Genomic DNA, 24,366 nt, shown 5'->3' on the forward strand with positions numbered 1-24,366 from the left:
AGAATGACACCCTAAGCTAAGTAATTTTAAAATAAAACATGAAGATATTCATAAATGATTTACTAATTTTCTGTTCCAACAGAAAAGAACATACAATCTTTGACTTTTCTGTTTCTAAACTTGACTATTTGAAATTTTTAGTCTGAATTGCTTTTGCATTCAGAATACACAGTTCCATAGATTTCAGTTCCCAGTTAGGACATGTACCATGTACTCTGAATAATTTTATATCTCTGGAGAAAAGATACGGTAGGTGTGACACGGAACAGAATTTTAGAAGAAAAATGTACTAATGGATGATACCTGGTTTCCCTCCTCTGAATTCATTTGTATCAATACAATACTACTGTGGTTGTCTTGGATATACTCAGCTACCTCCCTCAGAAAACCTAAAGCATGAATGAAGAATAAATATTTAAATACCAGGTTTGGTCATACGTGCATATGCATGTACTTGAGGATCCTGACCACAAATACAAGCACATTCCCATATGCTGGTGTATCATATAGTACATAAATGCCCACTAAGACAGGCCTAAGACAGAAGGACATTCTATCATTTTAATTATCATTTTCCATGAGGTTAACCTCGATATGTGTTATTACTGTAATGGTTTAGTATGAGCATCTATAAAGTCAAAGGCCCGTGTTGGGAGATTTCTCACTCTTTTCCCTCGTAAAGATTCTGACTGTTCAAGATTCGGTTCTTTGTTGGACATAACTAAAACTAGACAACAGGCAGATTTCCAAAGCCACTCTCTTCTAACCTGGATTTGGTTGGTCTTACAGAGTTATGAGAAATTACCTCTCTCAGGAGCTGGAAGAGTATAAAGAGGTCTCCTGAGCTCCAAAACCAAATAAAACCTTGGCTACAGACAAAGTTCCACAGAAGTACTGGCAAACGGGTTTCTTAAGGAGGATTTTCAAGAAGTCTGGAATAAGAATGCCAGATTTTGGATGTAGGTGTATGTTTTGGGGGAAAAAAGTCAATAACTTTCATTAAATTCTTTGAAATGCTCTAGAAAGTTCAAAAGGTTAAGAGCCCCAAGTCTCCAGGAATAGCTTAAATAGGATGTGTGTTTTGGGGAAGAGGACTACCATTCCACTTTTTTTTCTGTGCAGTTTGGACTTACATTAGGAGGAATGTGAGGTGGCTGTCATTTCTGGAAAGGGTTAGGCATAGGCTTTGCCATCTGGAAATTTCTAACTGGCTTTAAAAAACAAAAGAATTCTAGAGCCCTTTAGGAACGCAAAGGCCTTTTCATAGAGGCAGAGGAATGCACAAGCCTTTTCGTGAAGCAGAGAGCCTGAAGCTTTTCTCCTTAAGATGGGTGACTCCCAACCACGGTAAGAGCAAAGTGAGCCTCGTATTATCTCCTTGGCTTCTCACCAGAGTGTGTGACCAGTCAGAACCCCTCTGCTCGTCTCTTACGCTCTGCCCTGAGCTACTCTGTGTGTTAGTTTCGTTCTAGTTGCTGATTTACTCACACAGGGCTCCGTTCTCCCATCTCCCGTCTGTTGATATTGTTAAGGCTTTATCTGGAATATTTACCTTAGCACTTTTAAACAAAAATCCTATGTTTTATGACCCATCCCTGACTCATTCTTGAGTTTTTTCTTCATGTTTATACAAACTGTTATTTTGGGAAAGCAATAACTGATTGCAATTAATTAATTAGGAGTAAGTTTTCCTCTGACTTCCTATTTTGATCTTTTCTTTTCCTTCTCTCTCAAACGTTTGGATCTTTATTATCTCTCCAGTCTTTATTTCAACTGGCTGTGATTTGCTCTTAAAAAAACTAGTATAAAATTAAAAATGCAGAATATGCGAATTTCAATATTCTTTTGAAGCTGAGTGTAATAACCTTTAAATAACAGTTAAAACTCTGGAAACATGCAGCTGTGAGTACTTAACTAAAAGCTCTCCCCACATCTAGCAAATCATCCTCTAATCTCCCCCCATTAACCTTCTCCCCTGTTCTCCCCCCCCCCCGTTGATAAAGCAACAACAACATAGCAAACAGGTGTTGTACATTTAAGTCACAGGTAACACTGTTAACGGAACAACAGAAGTTTGCACACAACTTCGTGGAATGATACAAAAGGAGCTGGTTGACCTCAAAAGATCCTTCGATCCAGTGTCCGCTGATGTGACAACCCAAACCAAGCATCCAATCTTCACGTTAGCCCTGTCATCATTTAGCTGAGGTTCACCTTGGCCAAGCTCAATGGGCAGTTTTCAAAAAAGCTTGAGCAGACATGGCAGGAGCTGGGGGTACCACGGGTTGCGGGGCAAGGGTTGGGGGGTAGGGGTGGAGATGGGTGGGGTGAAGCTGGGGTTCTGGGGACATTTGAGGTGTTCGTACATTAAGCATGCAAATCTTATGCAAACGCATTCTCTAATTGCTGAATTAACTCAGGCACTTTTATAATTGAATTTCAATGTGAGTTCCACATATACTTAAAGCAGAATGCTGATGCAAATATTTACATCATCCACAGACGTCGCAGCAGCCATTTTGGGAATTACAAGCCCCAGCATACAGCACCTCAGTCTGGAGATCATTTCCATCTCTTATTTGATAACCACTTGAAGAAATCAGTGGTGCTTCCATTTAATCTGTTTAGGCAGCGCCATCATCTGCTCTCCTATGACTCCACTTTGTCCAGAAATCACAAACCACTGCTTTGAATCCAGAGTGATCTGACACACATCCCCCACGTGCAATGGGGGGAGATAATTATAGGGAAGAGAAACAGAATCCTTACTTTATTTTCTTTGAGGCCCAGAAAGTTTGCTCCAGTCCAAATATTTTAAAAATTCCCTACAGGGACTGAATCTACCTTTCTGGAAATAGAAACTGAATTTTGTCATACTTCGTGCTATTTCCAGAAATTCGTTTTCAAACAGAGGGAAAAGTGTTCTTAAAATTGAATTTATAAGGATATAATTTTCCTTTCTTCCTGTAAATTCATCAACTGATTTTTTTTTAACCTTAGATCTAAGAATATTTAGAAGACTCTGCTTGTACGTGTTGACTCTTCTCTTTGGAATTAATTCAGTGGGAATGGATGGACTCCTCATTACTCTATTGTAAAGGGCAGATGTGGCCTTGATCCTTGGGGTGGGGTTCAGCTTCACCTGGTTGACGGACAGTAAAAACAAAAGTGCTCAGAGAACAAGGGTGCCTTAGGTCTCCGTCCTTTTGGAGGCTGAATTACAGCAGGAATGAGCTATGGAGGAAACAGGTAGAGTGGTGATCATACGGAGGAGATGTAGAGACCAAAAAGCAAATAAGGGGTTTTGCCTCGCGTATAAAATAATTTCAGCTGTGAAGCCCAGTATTAGCTCTTGTTAAATAGTACCTTCGTATCTAGATAATATCTGTATTTCTTCAGGTTAAGTTTAAAACATTAATAATTTCCCAGTTAAAAATGCTTGTTAAATATTAAATAAAAATCAAACAGACTTAAAAAGTCTTTTGCCTGAAATAATGGTTTATAATCAAGTCTTATCTTTACTGAAAAGTAGATCTAAACATGGGTTACGATGAAGCAATACTATTTAATTAGAATAACAAAATAAAATCGAAAAAGTCTGGGGTAAAAGTCTGTCATATTGTAAACTATTAGTGACTGGCAGTGCTTTTTAAAAGGCTTAAGTAATTGCAGAAGAGAAATGAAAATGATCCAGGGCACTCTTACTAAATATCTTCAGGATATTTCTTTAAAGCTTAAAACACTTAGAGAAAAAGCTTTCCTTCAGGTTCACGTATTGAATGCTCTTAACAGTCCAAGAATTTGGCCATGGATTAAAACCTTGTTTACTTGGCATATATGTATGTATTTATTTCCTTTAATATATATCAGTTAAACAGAGGAAAATGTACATTATTAACTATCCCTTCAAGCTCAAATAAAAATTAACCTTCCAATATGAAAGAAGAACATAATTTGGGATTAAAGTTTTAAATGGAGAATTGATTCTGCTTAATAGGTATTTGTCAACTGCCAACTAGAAATTCATAGCCTGCTGAGTTTGAAGGATTATAATTGGGCCATACCCAATATAATGTAATTAAATTAAATGTCTCATACCACCAGCTGAAAAGTATAAAACCGCTAACTGAATTTAGTTATAACAGAAAAAAAATTGCAAAATTTCATAGATTTTTATTGGATGGCGGATTCTAAAATGTAGCTTTTAATCGTTTCATTATTTCAAAAGGTGGTAAAACTGCAAGGTTTTAGTTCATGTGCACCAGACATATAATTCTAAAACATCATATCATATAGCTCTCTATCCCCAAAAATGCAAACTGAGGATACCACATATTCTGTATGTTCTGAGAATACAAAGGGGAAACATCGTCTACATTCTTACTTACTTCTTGAGAAAAAAGTTCTGTAAGGATGTCAGTAGATAATTAAAAGCTATGATTATGACTTAGTTTTCTAACATGAACAGGAAGATATGGTATTTTCCAAGCCTTGTATTATTCTTTAAAGAATTTTTAAAATTAGGATTTAATTGATTTTTTTAATAGAAGCTTTTAAATCTTTTCTACTAGCAACTGCTCCCACCTACCTGCTTGTAAATTTAGATCTGAATATTAACAAACATTATTCTCTACTGAGAACACTTAATGAAAAACTAAAATGATTTTAAATGACACCTGTTATTTTCAGGTTTCACTTTCAATAATTCTGACAAATAACAGAGGTGGGCTACCCAAACATGTATGACATATGTGATTACATTTACTTTCCATTATCTCTACAGCTTTGAAGAGGGCTACATATAGCTCTGTACTTATAAATATGTATACGTGTATTTGGATGTGAATGTAAGGAAAGGTCTCCTACAAACATTCACACACACGTGAAAGCAAGATGTTGCTGCAGTTCTTTTAAAACATCTTCAACAACAAAGAATGCTGGTTTGGGCAAATGCAGCTGGTTATCTTGAATTTGTTCCTTTTGATGATAAAGAGCAGAGATGGCCACTTCTGAACACGGAAAAGCACTGGTTAGAATTTACGTGTTCAGGAGGAACTGCGAGGGTCACTGGCGCATCAGTACCAGGCAACGCATAGACACTGTGGTCCCCAAGTGCCAGAAATTCCCATGCACAGGAGGAGGGGTGTGCCTGACATGGCACCTCAAAAGAGGCCCTTTGCATGCCACCCCAAGAGCTCTGCTTAGTGATTCTCAACCAAATGTCTCAACCTCTTAGACAGCAGGCTATCCAATAAGAGGAATTTAATGGAGTGTGAAAATAGACTTGTATTTTAAAACACAAAATGGAAAAAAAACCCAGACATTAAAATGTTTACTTTCCAAACAAAAATGAATTTTTAAAAAGTATGCAAAGGTGAACTGTGAATATTTGAATATTAAGCAGCTCAGAGTAAAACAGGTCATGATTTCACACGCTTTCCAAAGACCAATTCAGTACTGTCAAGTGGAAAAAAAAGAAAAAGGCTGAGAACCACTTTGTAGCTGTAATGGTGCCTCTCCTGGCTATACTCCTCCCATATTTGCATAAAACTTATATATAATATCATGCAAATCATACTCAAATATTTCTCACAAGTAAAGTGCATGAACCTTTGAGAATTGTTAGGCACAAAGGACTGAATAGCCCATGAACATGGGAAATACAAAATGGGGAAGAATAACACTGATATATACATGGGTATATATATATCAATTTACCCTTTTCCTTTTTCCTGTAAAAGCAAGTTAACGCAGACACCTGGGATGAAAGCCAAACTCACATGGGACAGATTTTAACTGTAGACTTCAAAACCAAGTATGTTTCTTATTTTAGGACAATGTTTGCACGTTAACTAGTCACAAGGCACAGTGAATGAAGTATAAGAGACAAAAGAAATCTCAGGAGTTGTTAGACATCACAAATTTTCTGCATTGCCAGGACATGGTCCCTATAGCTACTGACGACACTTTGCAACACACGACACAGCTTAAGTTCAGGAAGAGAAAAATAACCATTTGTAACCTTACATTATGAACCTGATGGATGGCTGAGAAAGGAAATCCAGCGTTCTGATTCGTCCATATTTCACAGACAGACGACTGCTGATATAAACAGAAAACTATCTCATCTTGTCAATATTTAAAACACAGCAGCTACCAAGGTAGCATCAAGGAAGGGAAGGAGGAAAATAATAAAAAGCAAAGAATCATATTTCTTAAAAAAAAAAACAACTCAAAACACCAAAAAAACCTTTTAGGGTGCCCGAGGTTTAATAATTGACTTTCAAGTCATTCTTTTGCCTAAAAACATCTTTGGGTTGGCTGGAAAAAAAAAGACCATTTATGCATTAGTATTATGTCAAGGGTAATTACCGATCCACGCACATCTTGGAAAAAGCAAACTGTGTTTTACATTTGCCGAAGAGAATGGAAATACCTTCGCTCTTCATGTCATTTATTTCAGAGGATAAATATTTTTATGAAGTTCAAGAAGGATGGGAAAAAAAATCTTTAACACAGGTCAAACACTTTTATTTTCTTATCTTCAAATGACTGAGAGCAAACAACGCAATAAAATGACTTTCCTAATTTAGTCATTGCTCAAGTTGATAAACCTGGAGAGATTTTTCCCCTCCAGAGCTCTCAAGAGCAAAGCTCTGTGATTAACAAGGGAGAAGTGTCAGTTTGCTGCCCAGCAGAGGGAGCGTGTGGTGGTGGAGGGGCCCCAAGGAGGCACAGCAGGGAGGGGCTGGGGTCGGGAAGCTCAGCTCCGTCCCTCAACCAGAAACTCTGGGGAACGCCATTTGGTGTTTGTGAGCCTAATGGATCTGCTCCATGATTCGGATTCTCTCCCACACCATTAACAATCTAAGTAACCAACAATTATTAAAAGGCAGTAACGTTTGCTTAGAACCAAATGCCAAATGAACCAACACCCTCCCAGGAGTTATAGCAGAAACCACCAGATAAACCAACGAGACTCCTGGCTTGACCTTTACAGAGTTCTTTTCCTGAATTCCATCATCTAAAAGACACCATGAAACTGAATCACAGAAAATGGCAGAACGCCTAAACTTATTCAGCCAAGCACTGTGAACATCCCCAGAATTCACAAGCAGAGTGCACAAAGATCAGTGCAGGAAGGAGATAAGAACGTAACCACAATACAGTTTAGAAACCCAGCAAAGCACAATATCATCAGCAAATGCATTCTGGAAAAGCAAGCTTATCCCTGGCTAAATGTTTCCCCCACCTCCACCCTCCCAGAAACGCTCACCAGAAATTTAACATCTCTCTCTCCAGTTCCAAAGGCAGCTCCACACACACCTACAGCTTTGCTTTCCATCCCTTCTGTCATCTGGATGGCTTGCTGGGGACAGACTGTCAGGTAACTGGCATTCCGTTAAGAAAGTAAGATACCTGGGGTCTGACCAAAAGGCACCTCCAACCAGCTCTGCTATTAAACCAGCTCCGCTATTCTCAGTTTCTGCTCTAAACTTCATGCTATTTTCTCCACAGGGGCATCTTCCCCTTCCTTCTTTGCAAAAATTAAATCTCTAACAAGTTAAGTCTTGGGGCCATTAAACCCCCAGCCTCGTCTCCAATAGCTGTCATCTGACTTAAATATACTAATTCCATGCTTCAGCAGGATTACCATCTTAACTGGCGCCAAACATACTTCTAGGATACCCTTAAAGCACTGTCACCCACAGTTCTGAGATAGTTCTTTTACAGAAATTACATCTTCTACAACTTTCAGACTTTTAGTGCTAGAAGTAACCCAGGGATCACCTGTCATCTGACAGATGAAGAGAAGGACATTCAGAGAGGTTAAGTGGCTTGCTGTGGTCACACAGGGAAGTGTCACAATGTGTCAACCTGCCAGGATGGCTAGGGAGGAACGCCAGCCCAGTACTGACCTCCCCAGAAGACGGAGAGAATATTCAGTTATACGGAGGCTGTTTGCTAATCCCGAAACAAATATATATAAATGGAGCCAGTTCATGGAACAGTCTCAACTCCACAGGGGTTCAAATACCTTAAAGTTTTGTTTTCCAGTCAACTCCTCCCAAATGGGCCATGCCCAGTCCTTCCTCCCTGGTGGGCAACAGGCTAAGTGACATTTTGGGCAGCCTGCATGACCTCCTGGTCACTTTGAGTTATGAAGAATTCGTTTTTATAAAACTCCAATATCATTTATGATTCAAACAGTGCCCTTCCCCACCACACGCCAGTCTTGAGGCTTAAAGAAACCCGAGGTGGGGTGGCATGGTCCTCCTTGGATGCCCCCCACGCCAAGCTCAACCTCCTTCATGCACTTAGTTGGGGCGGAGGATACAGGAGAAGGACAAGGGCCTCTCTCTTACTTGGTAGTGGCTGAATTCTCCCTGCTGGTTGTCACTGCTTCTCAGGGTAACACTAACTTGGTCTCTGATCCTTCTTATAGGAGCTGCCCCGCCCTGGGTTCCACCGTATCTGTGGAGGCTCTCTGGAGGTCTCTGCTGGGGAGGGGTGTCCCTACTGCACAGTCCCTGATGTGAGAAATCTCGCTCTAGCCTGACTTTCCCCAACCCCACCCAGCCTTCCTAGGTAGGACACGTGCACGCCCCTTGGGCGGGATGCAGGAGAGAGTGCACAAGTCCCGCCTCCTGACTGCTCACCCACAGCACATACATACATCCTTGCCATGCAGAGCAGCCTGCTCTGGGACCAACCCTCCTCTCTGCCAGGACATCTCCCTCCAGTTCTCTCTTCCTCAGTGCAGGTTGGTTTATGTGCATCTGCTCCCAGAAGTTCCCCCACTCTGGGTGAGCGTTCCTCTTGGAGACCTTCTCCTTAGGCTTGGGTTGCACGGGGATGCGCTCTCTCCCCTCCCATGGGAAGGGAGGAGAAGCCTCGGTTCTTTCCACAGTGGCTCAGACAATTCTCTGCCCCCCCGGCCCCCAGCACCAATCTTGTGCCTCTGCGGACAGGAGGCTGACTGTGCAGGGCAGGATCCACCACCTGCTGGTAAACTCCAAGTAGGGTGTCTGGCTCCCTTAGCAGCAGCTCTCTCTTTAGAACGTGCAATACTTAGTACCTACAGGCAAGTTCCCCCTTAGCACCCTGGTACATGAATCTATCTTCCAACGGTCACAGAAGTTACCAGAGAGTTAAGGAGGGAAGAGAGGGTCTTGTGCCATAATTATTTTTATTTTAAAAAATCTTGTGCCATAATTATTTTTATTTTAAAAAATCTTGTGCCATAATTATTTTTATTTTAAAAAATTAAAAAGAAAGATTTTCTCAGTGAAGAAATAAAACCCACCTCTAGTCATATACACCGAAGAGAGTTCCCACGTGGCTTATATACCTTTTAAAGATGTTACAACAACTATTTTTCACTTATAAGCTATGTTCAAACTTGATAAAGTAAATCCTCTCTCATTTCCAATAACTATGTGCCTCAATGCAAATGGTAAAAAGTCAGATTTAAAAAATAGAGTTTAAAAAAAAGGCAGTTAATTGTATTTTAGTTATGGAGATTGTTTTTTAAAAGCTGATACATGTCAGACATCACAGTAATTCTGACGGTAGCAAAGACTTTACCAGGCGTGTAAGAGCAGTAACTTAAGTAGACCAGCTGTAACTGGTGTCTTCATAACATGAAATGGCTCTTCTTCTAGACACATGGTTACCAGGCTGAGTGTTGGAATGAATTTTTTAAATGCAAAAGAGTTTCCCCTGCAGAATTTCATTACATTTATGAAGATAATACTTCAGGGTACAACATGCATTGAAGTACAGAGTGTTCAAAAGCTTTGAGAAAGAAAATAGCAGTGAGAAAATTTCATCTGGGGCCCAAATTCCTAGAACAGAAGTGATTTAAATCTAAGTTTTAGTTAAACTTTAGAATGTCCTCATGTGTAAAGAAGAATAATAATAGCACTTGGCCTACTTATTTCATCAGGTTGTCGTGTGGCTCGTGCTAAGCTTCACGCGAGAGGCAACTTTTTCACATCTATGTTTCTAGGACCTGGAATACAGAAGCCATCAAACGTATTGACTGAGTGAATGGAATCACAGAATGTGTTCAATATTTCTTGGCAAATGGTCAAGCACCATAGGAACATTAATTACTGCTCTTCGTTATCACGTTTAGTTGATCTACTTTGTTGTTGCCACTTGTGCCTTCAGTAAACTACATCACTGCCAACATACTTCTGGCAAAATGCACCAGAGATTAACCCTGCAGACTTCTTGTTAGAGATGGTCTCGTTTTTCCTGATAAAGGCTGAAAAAGCACCGCTGACTTTGTTGAAGAGAGAGGCACACCTATATGCTAAAGAGCTGCTTGTACGAGCCTGGAAACAATTCTGTAAAAGGATGGTAAACACCCTTTACAATTTCATTTGCTTATTAATTTTCTCTCAGTTCCTTTTCCTCATACATTGTGAAGGTTAATTTAGTTGATCTGAACTTGAATTACCATGAAATCCAAATAAATGGGGGTTAAGTAAAGGTATAGCAATCTTAGAACTGAGATATCAATAATTTAATGTTTATTTCTTTGGTGATGAAGTCAGCACACTTTTAGAGGTGCACAATTTTATCTTGAGTTCAGACCTCTCTCCTGACTCTGGAAATGTTTTCTTAAAATGCAACACACATATTGCTATTGTTACCATTACGTATCTCGTGTTACCACGAATACAGTTCAGAAAATACAACACATTTGCATTCAAATCTAATAACAAACTAAAAAGCATATTACCTATATCCAAAGTCTTTCTCCTAAGGGTTGACTTCTTTTTTGCTCAGTTGGTGGCAACCCAGTAATTTACAATAAATTCTCTCTCCTTCGCTGTCTGTTTTCCCTTCTTTACTGGAACATTGCCTGTAAGTACTGAAACATCTTCCATTAAAAGCAAACAAGCCCCTTTCCTTGACCCAACATTCTCCCTGAGCTCCTGCTCCAATTCCTGTTCTTTAAGAAGCAAATCCCCCCAAGAAGTATCTATATGGTCTCTGCTTCCCCTTCTCCTGTCCTCACCTGAGCCTACTCTGCCGAAACTGCTTTTTTCATTTTGTCAAATCCAACTGTTCATTTTCCTTGACCTTCTGACACTTGATCACTCCTTCCTTTTTTAGCCTCCTTTGCTGGTTCCTATCATCCTCTGGTCCCTGGAGCATCAGTCCTCAATCCTTTTTCCTTCTCTGGCTTTACCAGGTGGTCTCATCCTGTCCTGACTCCCAAATTTATGTCTCCAGCCCAGATCTCTCCTCTGAACTCCAGATTCAGACATCCAGCTGCCTTCTTAACACCTCTCTTAATCTTGATGATTAAGAGGTATCTTAACCTTAAATGCCCCAAAGCAAGCTCCGGATCACCTCACCTTCCCTATAAGCTTTCTTATCTCACCAAATGGCAACCCTCTTCTTCCAGTTGGGGTCGTCCTCTTGCTCACATTTCACATTCATTCCAGCAGCAAATCCTACTGAATCTACTTCTAAAATCGTCTCACCCTCCTATCACTACCTGGTCCAAGTCACTACCTTTTCTCACTTGGATTCTTCCATTAGGTTTCCAAACTCATTGCTCTCATCCTTGCCCCCTTAGTGTTTACTCTCAACACAACAGGCCAAAGGATCCATTTAAAATGAAAGCCAGATCATGCTGTTCTGCTCCATTTAACTCAGAAGAAAATTCAGAGTCCTAATAATGGCCTGCAAGGATCTCCATCCTCTGGCTCCCATGCCCGCCCTTACCTCTCTGCCCTCTTGCTCACTCGGTTCTGGACAGCAAAGCACACTCTTGCTTCAAAGCCTCTGCCCTTGTTTCCCCTTCTCCAGATGCTGCAGGACCAGCTCCCTCACCTCACGTTCTACTCCAGTGTCACCTTCTCAGAGAAGTCTTCCCCCAAAGCCCAGCATATTATATCCAAATTAAGTCTATGCTTTCTACGCTGCAAAGGGATTATTCTTTCAGGCACAAATTGAAAATGGGGAAAAAAGTTTACAGCATCAGAACCTGTCTTCCTGGCACCCTGACATTCATTCAGAGGTAACTACTGCTCATCTATTGGGTACAAGGCATGGGTCGCAAAGTGAGTTAGGGGTCAGCCCTGCTTTTAGTCAACGTTTATGGAATAGGGATTGCTATGGACATGATCCATTTTCCTTTGTCAGGACCAGTATGTAGTAAACTGGGATTCAGAGGCTGATGGTGGGTCTTGGAAGCAGCAAGTGGGCGATAGCTCCGCCCACTCAGTAATACCAATTAGGCTCTGAAAACCTTCGGGATTCTGCCGATGTTGTGTAGTTAGTTTAATAAAGAAGCTTGTATGAATAGAGCCCTCTGGTCAGATTCTATCAGAGATGAAATTTTCTGCCTTGTTCTAGCTCTGAAAAAAAAATGGTTTTCCTCTGTTTCTCCCTTATGTTTGTCATAATTTTTCACACTTTGGGGTGTTCAGAAATTGACCAGAAAGCATCCAACAAGAAATACGAAAGGTTCAGAGTGAAAGCTAAAAGAGTAATGAAGTCCATTTCTTCTCTTGGATGACAGCTCTTCTAAAATAAAACAAAAACAAACTTGAAGAGGGAACAAAACCGCTTCAAAGGCAAAAGAAAAAAGGGCACCCTAACAAAGGAAGCCTTGGTCAGCAGCCAGCAAACTCAGTGCCTCCTTGAGCAGAGACTAAAACGAGATGAGATCTGTCAAAGGATGGAGTCAGACAAATTCACATCAGTCAAGGAACAATGCACCAAACACCGCGTATGCATCTTTTCTTCAGCAGCGACAGCCGCCTCCTCTTCCACAGGCACTAACCAAACCCTGCCTGGAAATCAGAATCAGAACCTTTTGTCTCTCCTGAGTTACCCAGAAGTCGCAGGCCAGCATCTTATTTCTTCTGTCCCACCATTGTAGACGTGGGAACCATCCTCCTCCTCTCTTCACGGGTGAGTCTTGCAATGTGTAGACACTCTCTAACAACCATATGTGATTCTTCTCTTCAACTACGCTGTGACCGTCACAAGTTCAGGGTTTCTTACCACTGACCCTTTCTGTAAAAGGTTTCTGATCAACTATTTTATTTGCAGGGAATGCTGGGTTAAAAAACTCCTGCTCCCCATCATTTCTTCACTTTTCTGATGAGCAGTCTTCTCAAACCTTCATGATTGTGACCTTGACCCCGTATCAGGGAAATTCTTGGACAGATTGGTAATCACCTGCTGGAAGTGAAAAGCCAGGCCAATAGCTGTTTTTCCATGTGTGACCCATTATTGCTGGCGTCGGCATGAATCAATCTAGCAAAAGTGGGAGGAAGTAAACACTACATTCGGTCTCATCATAAGTACGCTGACATGATACAAATTCTGATATTACTTGCTGCCTGCCCAAAGTTACAGCTTTCTCTCACTCACTTCCTCCCTGCTTCACTCCTCCCTCTCTCCTTCCCTCCCCCCTCCTCCCTCCTCTTCTCCACCCCCTACTGTCTTTCTTCCCTCTTTCCCTGTAAACTCTGATTCTGCTACTGACAGCACATAAAGTAAGCTCTCAGCAGCCAAAACAGGAGAGAACTATAGCTATGCGACCTGTTATTCATTTGTAGAGATAATACATGACCTGCATTCCCTAATATGACAGTTGTAGCCCTAAATGACATTACACAATTATTTATGAAATCTCTTCACAGGAAAAGAAAAAACAGAGCAGAGGAAAAAAAATGGAACACTGTCTACAATCCAGATCTTACTGTTCAGCTCCCCAGGTTCCCTGGATGTTGCAGGGAATTTAAGTCAATTGGGATCACGCTGTTTCTTGCAATATGGGCTATTTTACTTGTTCTCCCTCAAAGTTTGGATGCCACCACTCTTGATACAAACATTTTTTCAGGGCCATTAGCAGAAATATTAATCACTCATTCAGAACTGCAGCGATCAGCTTTTTTATCATAACATGAACTGCTGCAAAGAAATTCGATTTTGCAAAGTATTAATTGTTCTTTGCCTGTAACATCTCTTTAAAATATTTTCCTTTCTTGTAAATCGACGATGTCATTTTTAAAATTTAATCCCATTTATTAACTATATGCTCAACATTGGTTCCTGCCTCTGGTAAAAAAAAAAAAGAGGTATTGGACAGGCCATTCATTCAATGATGTTTATTGAGACTGCACTATTTCCTCATTTTTTCCTTGTGGAATGTATGGGAAAACAAGGTCTGGTTGATTTAATCCTCTTGCATGATGCCAACCTAAGAGGTCTCTGGTAGAAGGCTACACAGGTTTTTCCTCAGTTCTGCCTTGCTCAGCACTGAAATCAATACATTGGAGGAATTACTTGAAAGGCACACTTTTTTGAGGTGCACTTTTAAAATCAGCATATTACATAGTTGGGAAGGATCACTGATACTTTGAGCATTGACCAAGTTCTAAAACGGCATTGACATAATAGGATTACTGGACAAACAACTTGATAAAACTGTCTTAGCTGGAAAGGAATAATATAAATGTAAAATCCTGCATTAAGGTAAAATACACACACACACACACACACACACACACACACACACACACACAGCACTGCTCATGGCCATTGATAAAGGCTGGGACATTTCCATAAAGAAAAGCTCAGTAAGAATTAACCATATCTCAATGTTGTTAAGCATGAACATCAACAAAGCAGACATGCCCAGAGCTGGGGAATCCGGACGCTGTGTAGCCTGCGTCCCACTTATCAGAATGACACTGGCAAGATGTGGATGTGGTTAATATAGTGGAGGGAAGACATCAAATTGTCTTTAGTCTTAAAGAACTATTCTCAGCAAGAGGGAGTAGATTTATTCTTCGTGTTTTCAGAAGATAGCATTAACTAACTACATGGGAGCTTTAAGGAGGCTCCTTTCAATTCCATATAAGGCAAGAGTTCTATTAATTAGAACTTTTCCGATGATGATGGGGCTGGCTGCCTCACAAAGTGGGGGCTGCCTTACAGGGACAAGTTCAGGAATAAACTTGTGGCTGTTTATTAAGGATGTATTAGAAGGGGTGCTGCATCAAGACACATTTTCTGGCCCCCTCCCACCCTAAAGTTCTCTGCTTTTCGTTAACAGAGGCACAAAAGAATCCTCTAGCCATAAATGCATGTAGATATTGCAAGTTTCTATAAATTTTTGTGATACTATATTCAAGCCTCAAAGTAGAGACTGATACAGAAAGGGGGGGGTCACATCATTTCACAACTGGTTATGTGAAGCAATTGTTTGCTACCCCTGATTTGTAAAGAATGAAAAGTTGGATGTCAAGAGCAAAGGATCTTCTTTAAATACAACGTTTATCCACACCACCTTAGAGGTTCAATTCTCTACTAACTTTGCATTTACATAAAGTATTAGATATTAGTAACAGAATTTGTCAAAGGACTAAAAAAAATTGCACTGAAGCCTTTTGGGGTTCTAGAATTTTTAGAATGTGTCATGTCTGCTGGTATAGACACAACCCGGGTGTTCATCATCACAGTGGTTAAAGCACAGGCTCTGAAGCTAGACAGCCTGGGTTCAAATCCTGGCTCTGCTTCTTACAATCTCTGTGGCCTTGGGTCAACAACACTAAGTCTCCGAGCCTCAGTGTCCTCATTATAAAGTTGTATTAATCAGTGCTGGCTCTGACGATGATGACGATGAACCAACTACCAGATCTAAGCTTGGCAGGTGATATGCTACTATTCCAGGTAGTTTGTTTCTCTAAAAGATTTGAGACCATCCCAGTTTGTGTCTAAGCTGGAGTCCTGGAAACCTGTGGTTTTGTGGTACCTAATACCTGTGTAAAGTAATCTGGTCAACAAGTATTTATGGAATGCTTATTACAGGGAATTAAAAAATACGGAAGAGTCAGGCCTCACCCCTATGTAGCACTCATACACTTTACTATAAGAGAAGTAAAATAAAATTTAATATACAATAAAATGACATATTTTTAATATATGTTAACTCATAAAGTATTAAAAAGTACTTAAGTATGGATATCATCCATAAATCCTCTCCAAAGAGCTCCAATGCTAACTAGGTTATAACACAGATAGGAACCTCCTGTACAGTGTTTGCAATCCTAAGAACTATTGTTTCCATATCTGTGGAAAGGTATTAGTTTGGGGCTTACCAGCTGGAAAATAGAAATAGTTTTGTAAAACACAGCTAAATATTATGAGCTTTACTTTAAAATGCATTTATTCCCAGTTGCAGTTGAAAAAGCATAGTGTAGAAGGAAGCTAGAGTTATCTCAAAATAATAATAATTTCTAAAAACACCCAAATGTAGAGCTGCATAGTTTGTAAACTACTGTGACAACTACTACTTTACCTGTGCCTCACAACAGTGATGTGAGGGGGCCTTAATCTCACTTGAGGAAGAGAAAACTAAGGCTCTGAGTAGCTAAGAGGCTTGTTCAAGATTACAGAGGTATCAGATATCAGAGACAGAATTTTTAACTCTGACCTCATTACTTCAAATCTGGTATTTTAAAAAAGCTCATCAAATCAAGTATGCAAAAATGAAACGAATACCCATGTAATATAACAATTGTCCATCAGATATTCTTGGAATTCGGACGTCAGAATGGGTTTATTCAGGTGCCCACCACTGCTATTTCTGTCTGCCCAGAGACCATGGCCACTTCTGCTCATGAAAGCCTGTCCACAGGAGGAGTTCCTTTGCCATCCCTCAGTTCCCGTGGTTCAGGTGGAGCTAAAACCATCTCCAGGCATGTGACCTATGCCTGGCTAATCGCATCTCTCTCTCACACACACACACACACACACACATGCACACACACACACCACGCACATACATGCTCCTCTCCTGTGTGATTAACTCAGGACACATAAAAGATCCAAACCAGCCTGATCTGAACCAATGGGACTCAATCCTGGGGCTTTTTGGGGAACTCTTGGTAAGATAAGCCCTCTCTCTCACAGGTTCAAGTTTAACAGGAATTGGACCTGAAACTCCCCTCATGTAGAGAAAGCCTGATTGGGAAAAGAGCCAACCCAGAGGACAGCAGAGCTAAGACATGAAGAGCCTGAGACCAAGATGTCATATGAGCACCTGAACCCAGGCTACCAGGACTTTGTAGCAAAAATGACCCAAATATGTGCCCTTTTCTGCTTAAGACATCTTGAGTTGGATTTTTGTTACTTGCATGCACTCAGAAGAGTCCCTACTGATTTACTACTTTAGTCATACACAAACGGAAGTAACTGAGACAGGACCACACAATAAGCCCCATTTCCTCTAGACATTAAACACCTTCCCTTTATTTTCTTTAATACTGGAAAAAGAAAAGGAAGAAGGAGAAGGAGAATAAGAGAATTCTCCTACCCTTGAAAACATATCAAGGTCAGATTATAACAGCCAACACTGACCTGTGGACCCAAGAACTGGACTGAATCTAATAAGAAACATTCCAAAAATTTAACAAGTGGAAAAAGATAGCCTGGTGTGCCTCTTTGCAAACATGCTGCTCAATGTCAGCCAGCCTAAGGCGCCACTAAATATCACAAGGTCAATTCCACTAAAATAGGGTTTTTATATATTGTCCGATTTATTATTTATTCAGTTGAAAATAGGATCCTTTCTGTTCATGTTTTTAAAAAAAATCCGTGGTCTGGTTTTAATTGGAAACATTCTCCTTGGTTAAGTACCAGCACATGATGCGTAGGTGGAGACGTCACAGCTTCCCTAGCAGAGAGAGTGGAGGTGTTTAGGTCTGATGGCGTCGGTCAGAACAAACTCCTGGTCATCTAATGTGCCTCACTGATGGACTTGACAGAGAATGAAAGAATTGAGACATGTAAGATGAGTATCAAAATGTAAAAGCGATTCCATCTGAGTGATTCTCCTACTTCTTCCTATTTTTTTTTTTTTTTGACTGTGGTACAGGATAGACGGTAACACTTCAATGTTGCCCTTAAGACGATAATCATATTGGAATTTCCAGCACCAAAGTTGTCATGGGGAGAGTATATATATATATATATACTTAAAAAAAATTTTTTTTAGTATCTTTATTGGACTATAATTGCTTTACAATGTTGTGTTAGTTTCTGCTGTATAACAAAGTGAATCAGCTATATGTATACATATATCCCCATATCCCCTCCCTCTTGAGCCTCTCTCCCACCCTCCTTATCCCACCTTTCCAGGTGGTCATAAAGCACCGAGCTGATCTCCGCGTGCAATGCAGCTGCTTCCCACTAGCTATCTGTTTTACATTTGGTAGTGTATATGTGTCCGTGCCACTCTCTCACTTCGGCCCAGCTTACCCTTCCCCCTCCCCGTGTCTTCAAGTCCATTCTCTACGTCTGCATCTTTATTCCTGTCCTGCCCCTAGGTTCTTCAGAACCATTTTTTTTTAGATTCCATATATATGTGTTAGCATACGGTATTTGTTTTTCTCTTTCTGACTTACTTCACTCTGTATGACAGACTCTAGGTCCATCCACCTCACTACAAATAACTCAATTGCATTTCTCTTTATGGCTGAGTAATATTCCATTGTATATATGTGCCACATCTTCTTTATCCATTCAGCTGTCGATGGACACTTAGGTTGCTTCCATGTCCTGGCTATTGTAAATAGAGCTGAAATGAACATAGGGGTGCATGACTCTTTCTGAATTATGGTTTTCTCAGGGTATATGCCCAGTAGTGGGATTGCCGGGTCGTATGGTAATTCTATTTTTAGTTCTTTAAGGAACCTCCATACTGTTCTCCATAGTGGCTGTATCAATTTACATTCCCACCAACAGTGCAAGAGGGTTCCCTTTTCTCCACACCCTCTCCAGCATTTATTGTTTGTAGATTTTTTGATGATGGCCATTCTGACCGGTGTGAGGTGATACCTCATTGTAGTTTTGATTTGCGTTTCTCTGATGATTAGTGATGTTGAGCATCCTTTCATGTGTTTGTTGGCAATCTGCATATCTTCTTTGGAGAAATGTGTATTTAGGTCTTCTGCCCATTTTTAGATTGGGTTGTTTGTTTTTTTGATATTGAGCTGCATGAGCTGCTTCTATATTTTGGAGATTAATCCTTTGTCCATTGCTTTGTTTGCAAATATTTTCTCCCATTCTGAGGGTTGTCTTTTCATCTTGTTTATGGTTTCCTTTGCTGTGCAAAAGCTTTTAAGTTTCACTAGGTCCCATTTGTTTATTTTTGTTTTTATTTCCATTTCTCTAGGAGGTGGGTCAAAAAGGATCTTGCTGTGATTTATGTCATGGAGTGTTCTGCCTATGCTTTCCTCTAAGAGTTTTATAGTGTCTGGCCTTACATTTAGGTCTTTATTTCATTTTGAGTTTATTTTTGTGTAAGGTGTTAGGGAGTGTTCTAATTTCATTCTTTTACATGTAGCTGTCCAGTTTTCCCAGCACCACTTATTGAAGAGGCTGTCTTTTCTCCATTGTATATTCTTTCCTCCTTTATCAAAGATAAGGTGACCATAGGTGCGTGGGTTTATCTCTGGGCTTTCTATCCTGTTCCATTGATCTATATTTCTGTTTTCATGCCAGTACCATACTGTCTTGATTACTGTAGCTTTGTAGTATAGGGAGAGCATATATTTTGAGAAAAGGCAGTTAACCGTCCACATTAACAAACTAGGTATACAACACATCAGGTTTAAATTCCAAGTACGAAAGCACCGTTTTCCACTTTTGCTTGGCATGATGCCTTTGGGAATAGATGGCTGACGGTCCAGAGTTCCTGGCTTGAAACAGGGCACAGATATCATCAACATCCCAAGTTATCACTGAAGCTGGTGTGTTAGCTTGTCAACCCAACAAGCTGTCACATCAGAAGCTCCTGATGGAAGAGCTTACTGAGTTTATTCTTAACCTTCTTTTTTGGGTTATATATTATCTGTCTGTGCTTAAGTATTAGAAGCTGCTCTTTAGACCTTCATGGAAAAAATTTTTGAAGTCATGGACATGTTGAGCTTTTCTGAGCAGTGGTGAGGTGATGAAAATCTAAATTAAAAATTAGCCACTAACTCATGGACATTTGAAAAAAATCTAATGTAACTCAGTAATAAAACTTGTTTAGTGGGGGAAAAATCACTTTGTAAAATGCTGTTCTTTTCAACACAGTTGTACCATTTTTTGAAGGCTGATTCTGTAAATTCCATAACATGAGAGCAGTGGGTAGAATTTCTAGGAACACCAGGCTTTCTTTCCCGAGAAAATACAGAAGAATAAATTACTCCCTTCTTTCTCAGAGGCTGGCTCAGTGTTTGCCTCATGGATTTTGGGGCTATCCATGCTTTCTAGTTAACAATTTTGTGTACTTTGTATTTCAAACAAGTTTTAAAGTTCACTTAAGTCAAAAACAATCCTTTCTTTCTCACTTAATGTTTTCCCTTACCATGTTACAATAATAAAGTGTTATTACTGTAAGATATCCTTTGCTACATACTTTTGTATGCTGAATTTGCAGAGAACTCTTCCACCTCTCCTCTGCTTTCCCTGGCTTTGTGATCATCTCACAGATCCCTTTTCCATCATGAGAGATGCTCCTTGGCAGCCTTCATATTTAAACGATTAAAATAATAAGGAGGAAAATTCCAATTCCATTCTCAATATACATTCTAAGCATGGAAATAATACTGGAACAAAAGGATCATCTTTATAGAATGCTACAACCATCTGAGCACTTCCCTTTCTAATGTCTTTGGCATTAACTGGCCCTACAATGAATCAGGGACCTTTGAATTAGGGACTGATAGATGATATATCTGAATTGATAGTCATATCATCTATCTATCTATATATACATTGTGATTTACAGTTTAGAATATACTTAAACATAAATTATCTGACACACGCAAGCCTGCGAGGCAGTCTTTATCCATGTTTTAAAGACAAGGAAACCGAAGTTCAGAGAAGTCGCATGACTTGGTACAGGTCACACAGCCTGAAAGAAACCAAATCAAAACTCCAACTGAAGACGCTGCTAAGGAAACAGCACCCACTAATTGGAGAAACCCTCACAGGCAAGAACTTCTCTGTATATGCAGTAAACCCCACAGCTACCTACAAAGCTTTTCACGAACATGGGAGGAGGGCAGAGTTCTACCAAATGTGCAGGAAGGGTTTCCACTAAGAGGATCAACAAATAAACACTGTAGAAACTCAGAAATGGATTAAAGACCTAAATGTAAGGCCAGATACTATAAAACTCCTAGAGGAAAACATAGGCAGAACACTCTGACATAAATCACAGCAATATCTTTTTAGATCCATCTCCTAGAGGAATGGAAATAAAAATAAACAAATGAGACCTAATTAAACTTAAAAGCTTTTGCACAGCAAAGAAAACCATAAACAAAACGAAAAGACAACCTACAGAATGGGAGAAAATATTTACAAATGATGCAACCGACAAGGGATCAGTTTCCAAAATATACAAACAGCTCACATAGCTCCATATCAAAAAAAACAAACAATCCAATCAAAAAATGAGCAGAAGACCTAGACAGACATTTCTCCAAAGAAGACATACAGATGGCCAATGGGCACATGGAAAAATGTTCAACAGTGCTAATTATTAGAGAAATGCAAATCAAAACTACAATGAGGTATGACTTCACTCCGGTCAGAATGACCATCATCAAAAAGTCTACAAATAATCTTTTTTGATCTATCTCCTAGAGTAATGAAAATAAAAACAAAAATAAACAAATGAGGCCTAATTAAACTTAAAAGCTTTTGCACAGCAAAGGAAACCATAAACAAAACGAAAAGACAACCCTCAGAATGGGAGAAAATATTTGCAAACGAAGCAACCGACAAGGGATTATCTCCAAAATATACAAACAGCTCATGAAGCTTAATATCAAAAAAACAAATAACCCAATCAAAAAATGGACAAAAAATTTAAACAGACATTTCTCCAAAGAAGACACACAGCCAAAAAGCACATGAAAAGATGCTTCAACATCACTAATTATTAGAGAAATGCAAATCAGAACTACAATGAGGTACCACCTCACATCGGTCAGAATGGCCATCATCAAAAAATCTACACACAATAAATGCTGGAGAGGGTGTGGAGAAAAGGGAACCCTCCTACACTGTTGGTGGGAATGGAAATTGGTAGAGCCACTATGGAGAACAGTATGGAGGTTCCTTAAAAAACTAAAAACAGAACTACCATATGACCCAGCAATCCCACTCCTAGGCATATATCTGGAGAAAACCATAATGCAAAAAGATACATGCACCCCTATGTTCACAGCAGCACTATTCACAATAGCCAAGACATGAATGCAACCTAAATGTCCATTGACAGATGAATGGATAAAGAAGATGTGGTTATATATATACAATGGAATATTACTCAGCCATAAAAAGGAATGAAATAATGCCATTTGCAGCAACATGGATGGACCTAGAGATTATCCTACTAAGTGAAATAAGCCAGACAGAGAAAGACAAATATCATATGATAGCACTTATATGTGGAATATAAACAAAAGAGATATCAATGAACTTATTTTCCAAACAGAAACAGACTCATAGTATACCTGAAACTAACATGATATTGTAAATCGACTATACTTCAATAAAATAAAATTTTTTAAATTAAGTATTTTTTTAAAAAAGGGTTCTATGGTGAGAACCATGAGCTGATTCAGTAAGTTTCCACTAAACTACTAGCAATTTTATCCTCATTCTGCCCACTGTTCCTATGAATGTATAATCTGTTAGAACATATGGGAAATTAGTATGTATTGAACTGTTACTAAGATATTCTATATCATTTTAAAATAGAAGTAGCCCACTGGGCATCAGGGGCCATAGAACAGGACATGGTCAGGCAGACAGCTTGAGTCCTGGCTCTGCCATGTAGCAGCTGCAAGGCAAAGCACTCACCCAGCTGGGTTCCTTGAGTATAGAAGGGGCTGCTGTGAGGTTTAAATAAGATACTGCATGTGGAATTTCAGACATGGATGGGGCCATGGCAGGGCTTCTATGTGGCCCAGTTTCCATTTCTCTTCCTCTAACAGTATCAAAAGAACGACCATTTGTAGAACTAATATAATATGTAAAGTGCTTTCAAATAAAGAAGTAATTGATCTAGTCATACTTATTAAGTAATACTGTTTGGATCAAGATATATTAGACTTTCAACTGAATCAACTTTCTAGTGATTTAGAAGCAATTTAGACAAAGCCTTTCTAGTGCCTGACATATTGCCCCAGGCAAGTTCTGATTGGGTTTCTTTCTGGCTGTGCTACCCGGACCAAGTCACATAATTTCTGTTTCCCAGTCTTTGAAATGTGGATAAGGTCTGTTTCTAAGGTTTGTACGCATCAGGTAAGGTAATTGCCTCAGGCAATATTGATATTTCTAATTAGATGAGAGCATTCAAAACACAAGAACTTCCATAGTGTGGGTTTTCTGTTACTGTTTAGGAGTCTTTTTTATTTTGTGAAAATAGAAGTATTATTTCACTTTTCCATAAGTATTTGTTTATAAATAAATGGTTATAAGTTTCACTTTGGGAAACTCCTTTTCCTTTTTTCATAACTTTGGAGAATGTGGTCCCTAAACTTTATTAATTCCATTACTCTCATTTATTATTCATTTTAAGAATGTTTTGACTTCTCCTAAATATCACTCAAGAAAATTTCTAAATATTGCAATTAGGTCCTAAATACTGGAAATATTTTTCCTCCTTCTGTTATTATTTTTCATATTTTCACTTACTATCTCATCTCCACAGAACTTGGTCTTAAAAGCTGATCTGCCATGTGCTATACACACATAAATAGTTGTGTAGGATACTTTGTTTGTGCTAAAATGAGATGACAGATGTGACAGTACTTTGGAAATTTAAAAGCAAGCTCTATACGCATTAAGGTATTATTATACAAATGTGAATGCAACATTTATTTATTAGGGATATGGAAATAGGGGAGCCTTTTAGAACTTCTGAGCTGAGTCCAATTTAGAATTATAGGCTAGAAAGCTATGTTTTCAGCATGATAGGCAATCCATTGTTTAGATGTGTTTACATCATTACATTTCATGGTTTCAAAAATCCTATTAGTACTGAACTTGATTTTGTTTCTCACATATTTATTTAAGACAATTTGATGTCACAATATTGCTTACATCAGAATAAAAGCAAACAACAGCCGTACTATTTAAAATCCTCTGGATTCCAAGGCAAGTATTTTAAACATTGGTTTGAATTGAAAACAAGTAATTAAACACTGTGTTACCTTTTAAAAAAATATTTGCTAACGAACAAATTTAATAGGTGGAATGGACATTAACTTTATCTCAATTTAACTTTCAGCATTGGTTTTTCAAGTTAAAGCACTT

The 24,366-nt window shown here is 39.3% G+C and overlaps 1 protein-coding gene across 15 annotated transcripts in view; it reads right to left on the reverse strand.

Annotated features, from left to right (window-relative positions):
- ANKS1B (ankyrin repeat and sterile alpha motif domain containing 1B) overlaps positions 1 to 24,366 on the reverse strand; it is a 1,169,527-nt gene that overhangs the window by 56,024 nt on the left and 1,089,137 nt on the right. For 5 of the 15 annotated variants that reach the window (XM_068562016.1, XM_068562013.1, XM_068562026.1 and 2 more), the window contains one exon: positions 6,028 to 6,102. The exons of 6 other annotated variants lie outside the window; for them this stretch is intronic. In XM_068562016.1, the coding sequence (XP_068418117.1) occupies positions 6,028 to 6,102 (75 nt within the window). The remainder of the gene's footprint in view (positions 1 to 6,027; positions 6,103 to 24,366) is intronic. 4 more of the 15 variants (XM_068562018.1, XM_068562028.1, XM_068562027.1 and 1 more) reach the window with 1 other exon arrangement.

Source organism: Eschrichtius robustus, chromosome 13 (genome assembly GCF_028021215.1).
Source record: "Eschrichtius robustus isolate mEscRob2 chromosome 13, mEscRob2.pri, whole genome shotgun sequence".
Classification (NCBI taxonomy): Eukaryota; Metazoa; Chordata; class Mammalia; order Artiodactyla; family Eschrichtiidae; genus Eschrichtius; species Eschrichtius robustus.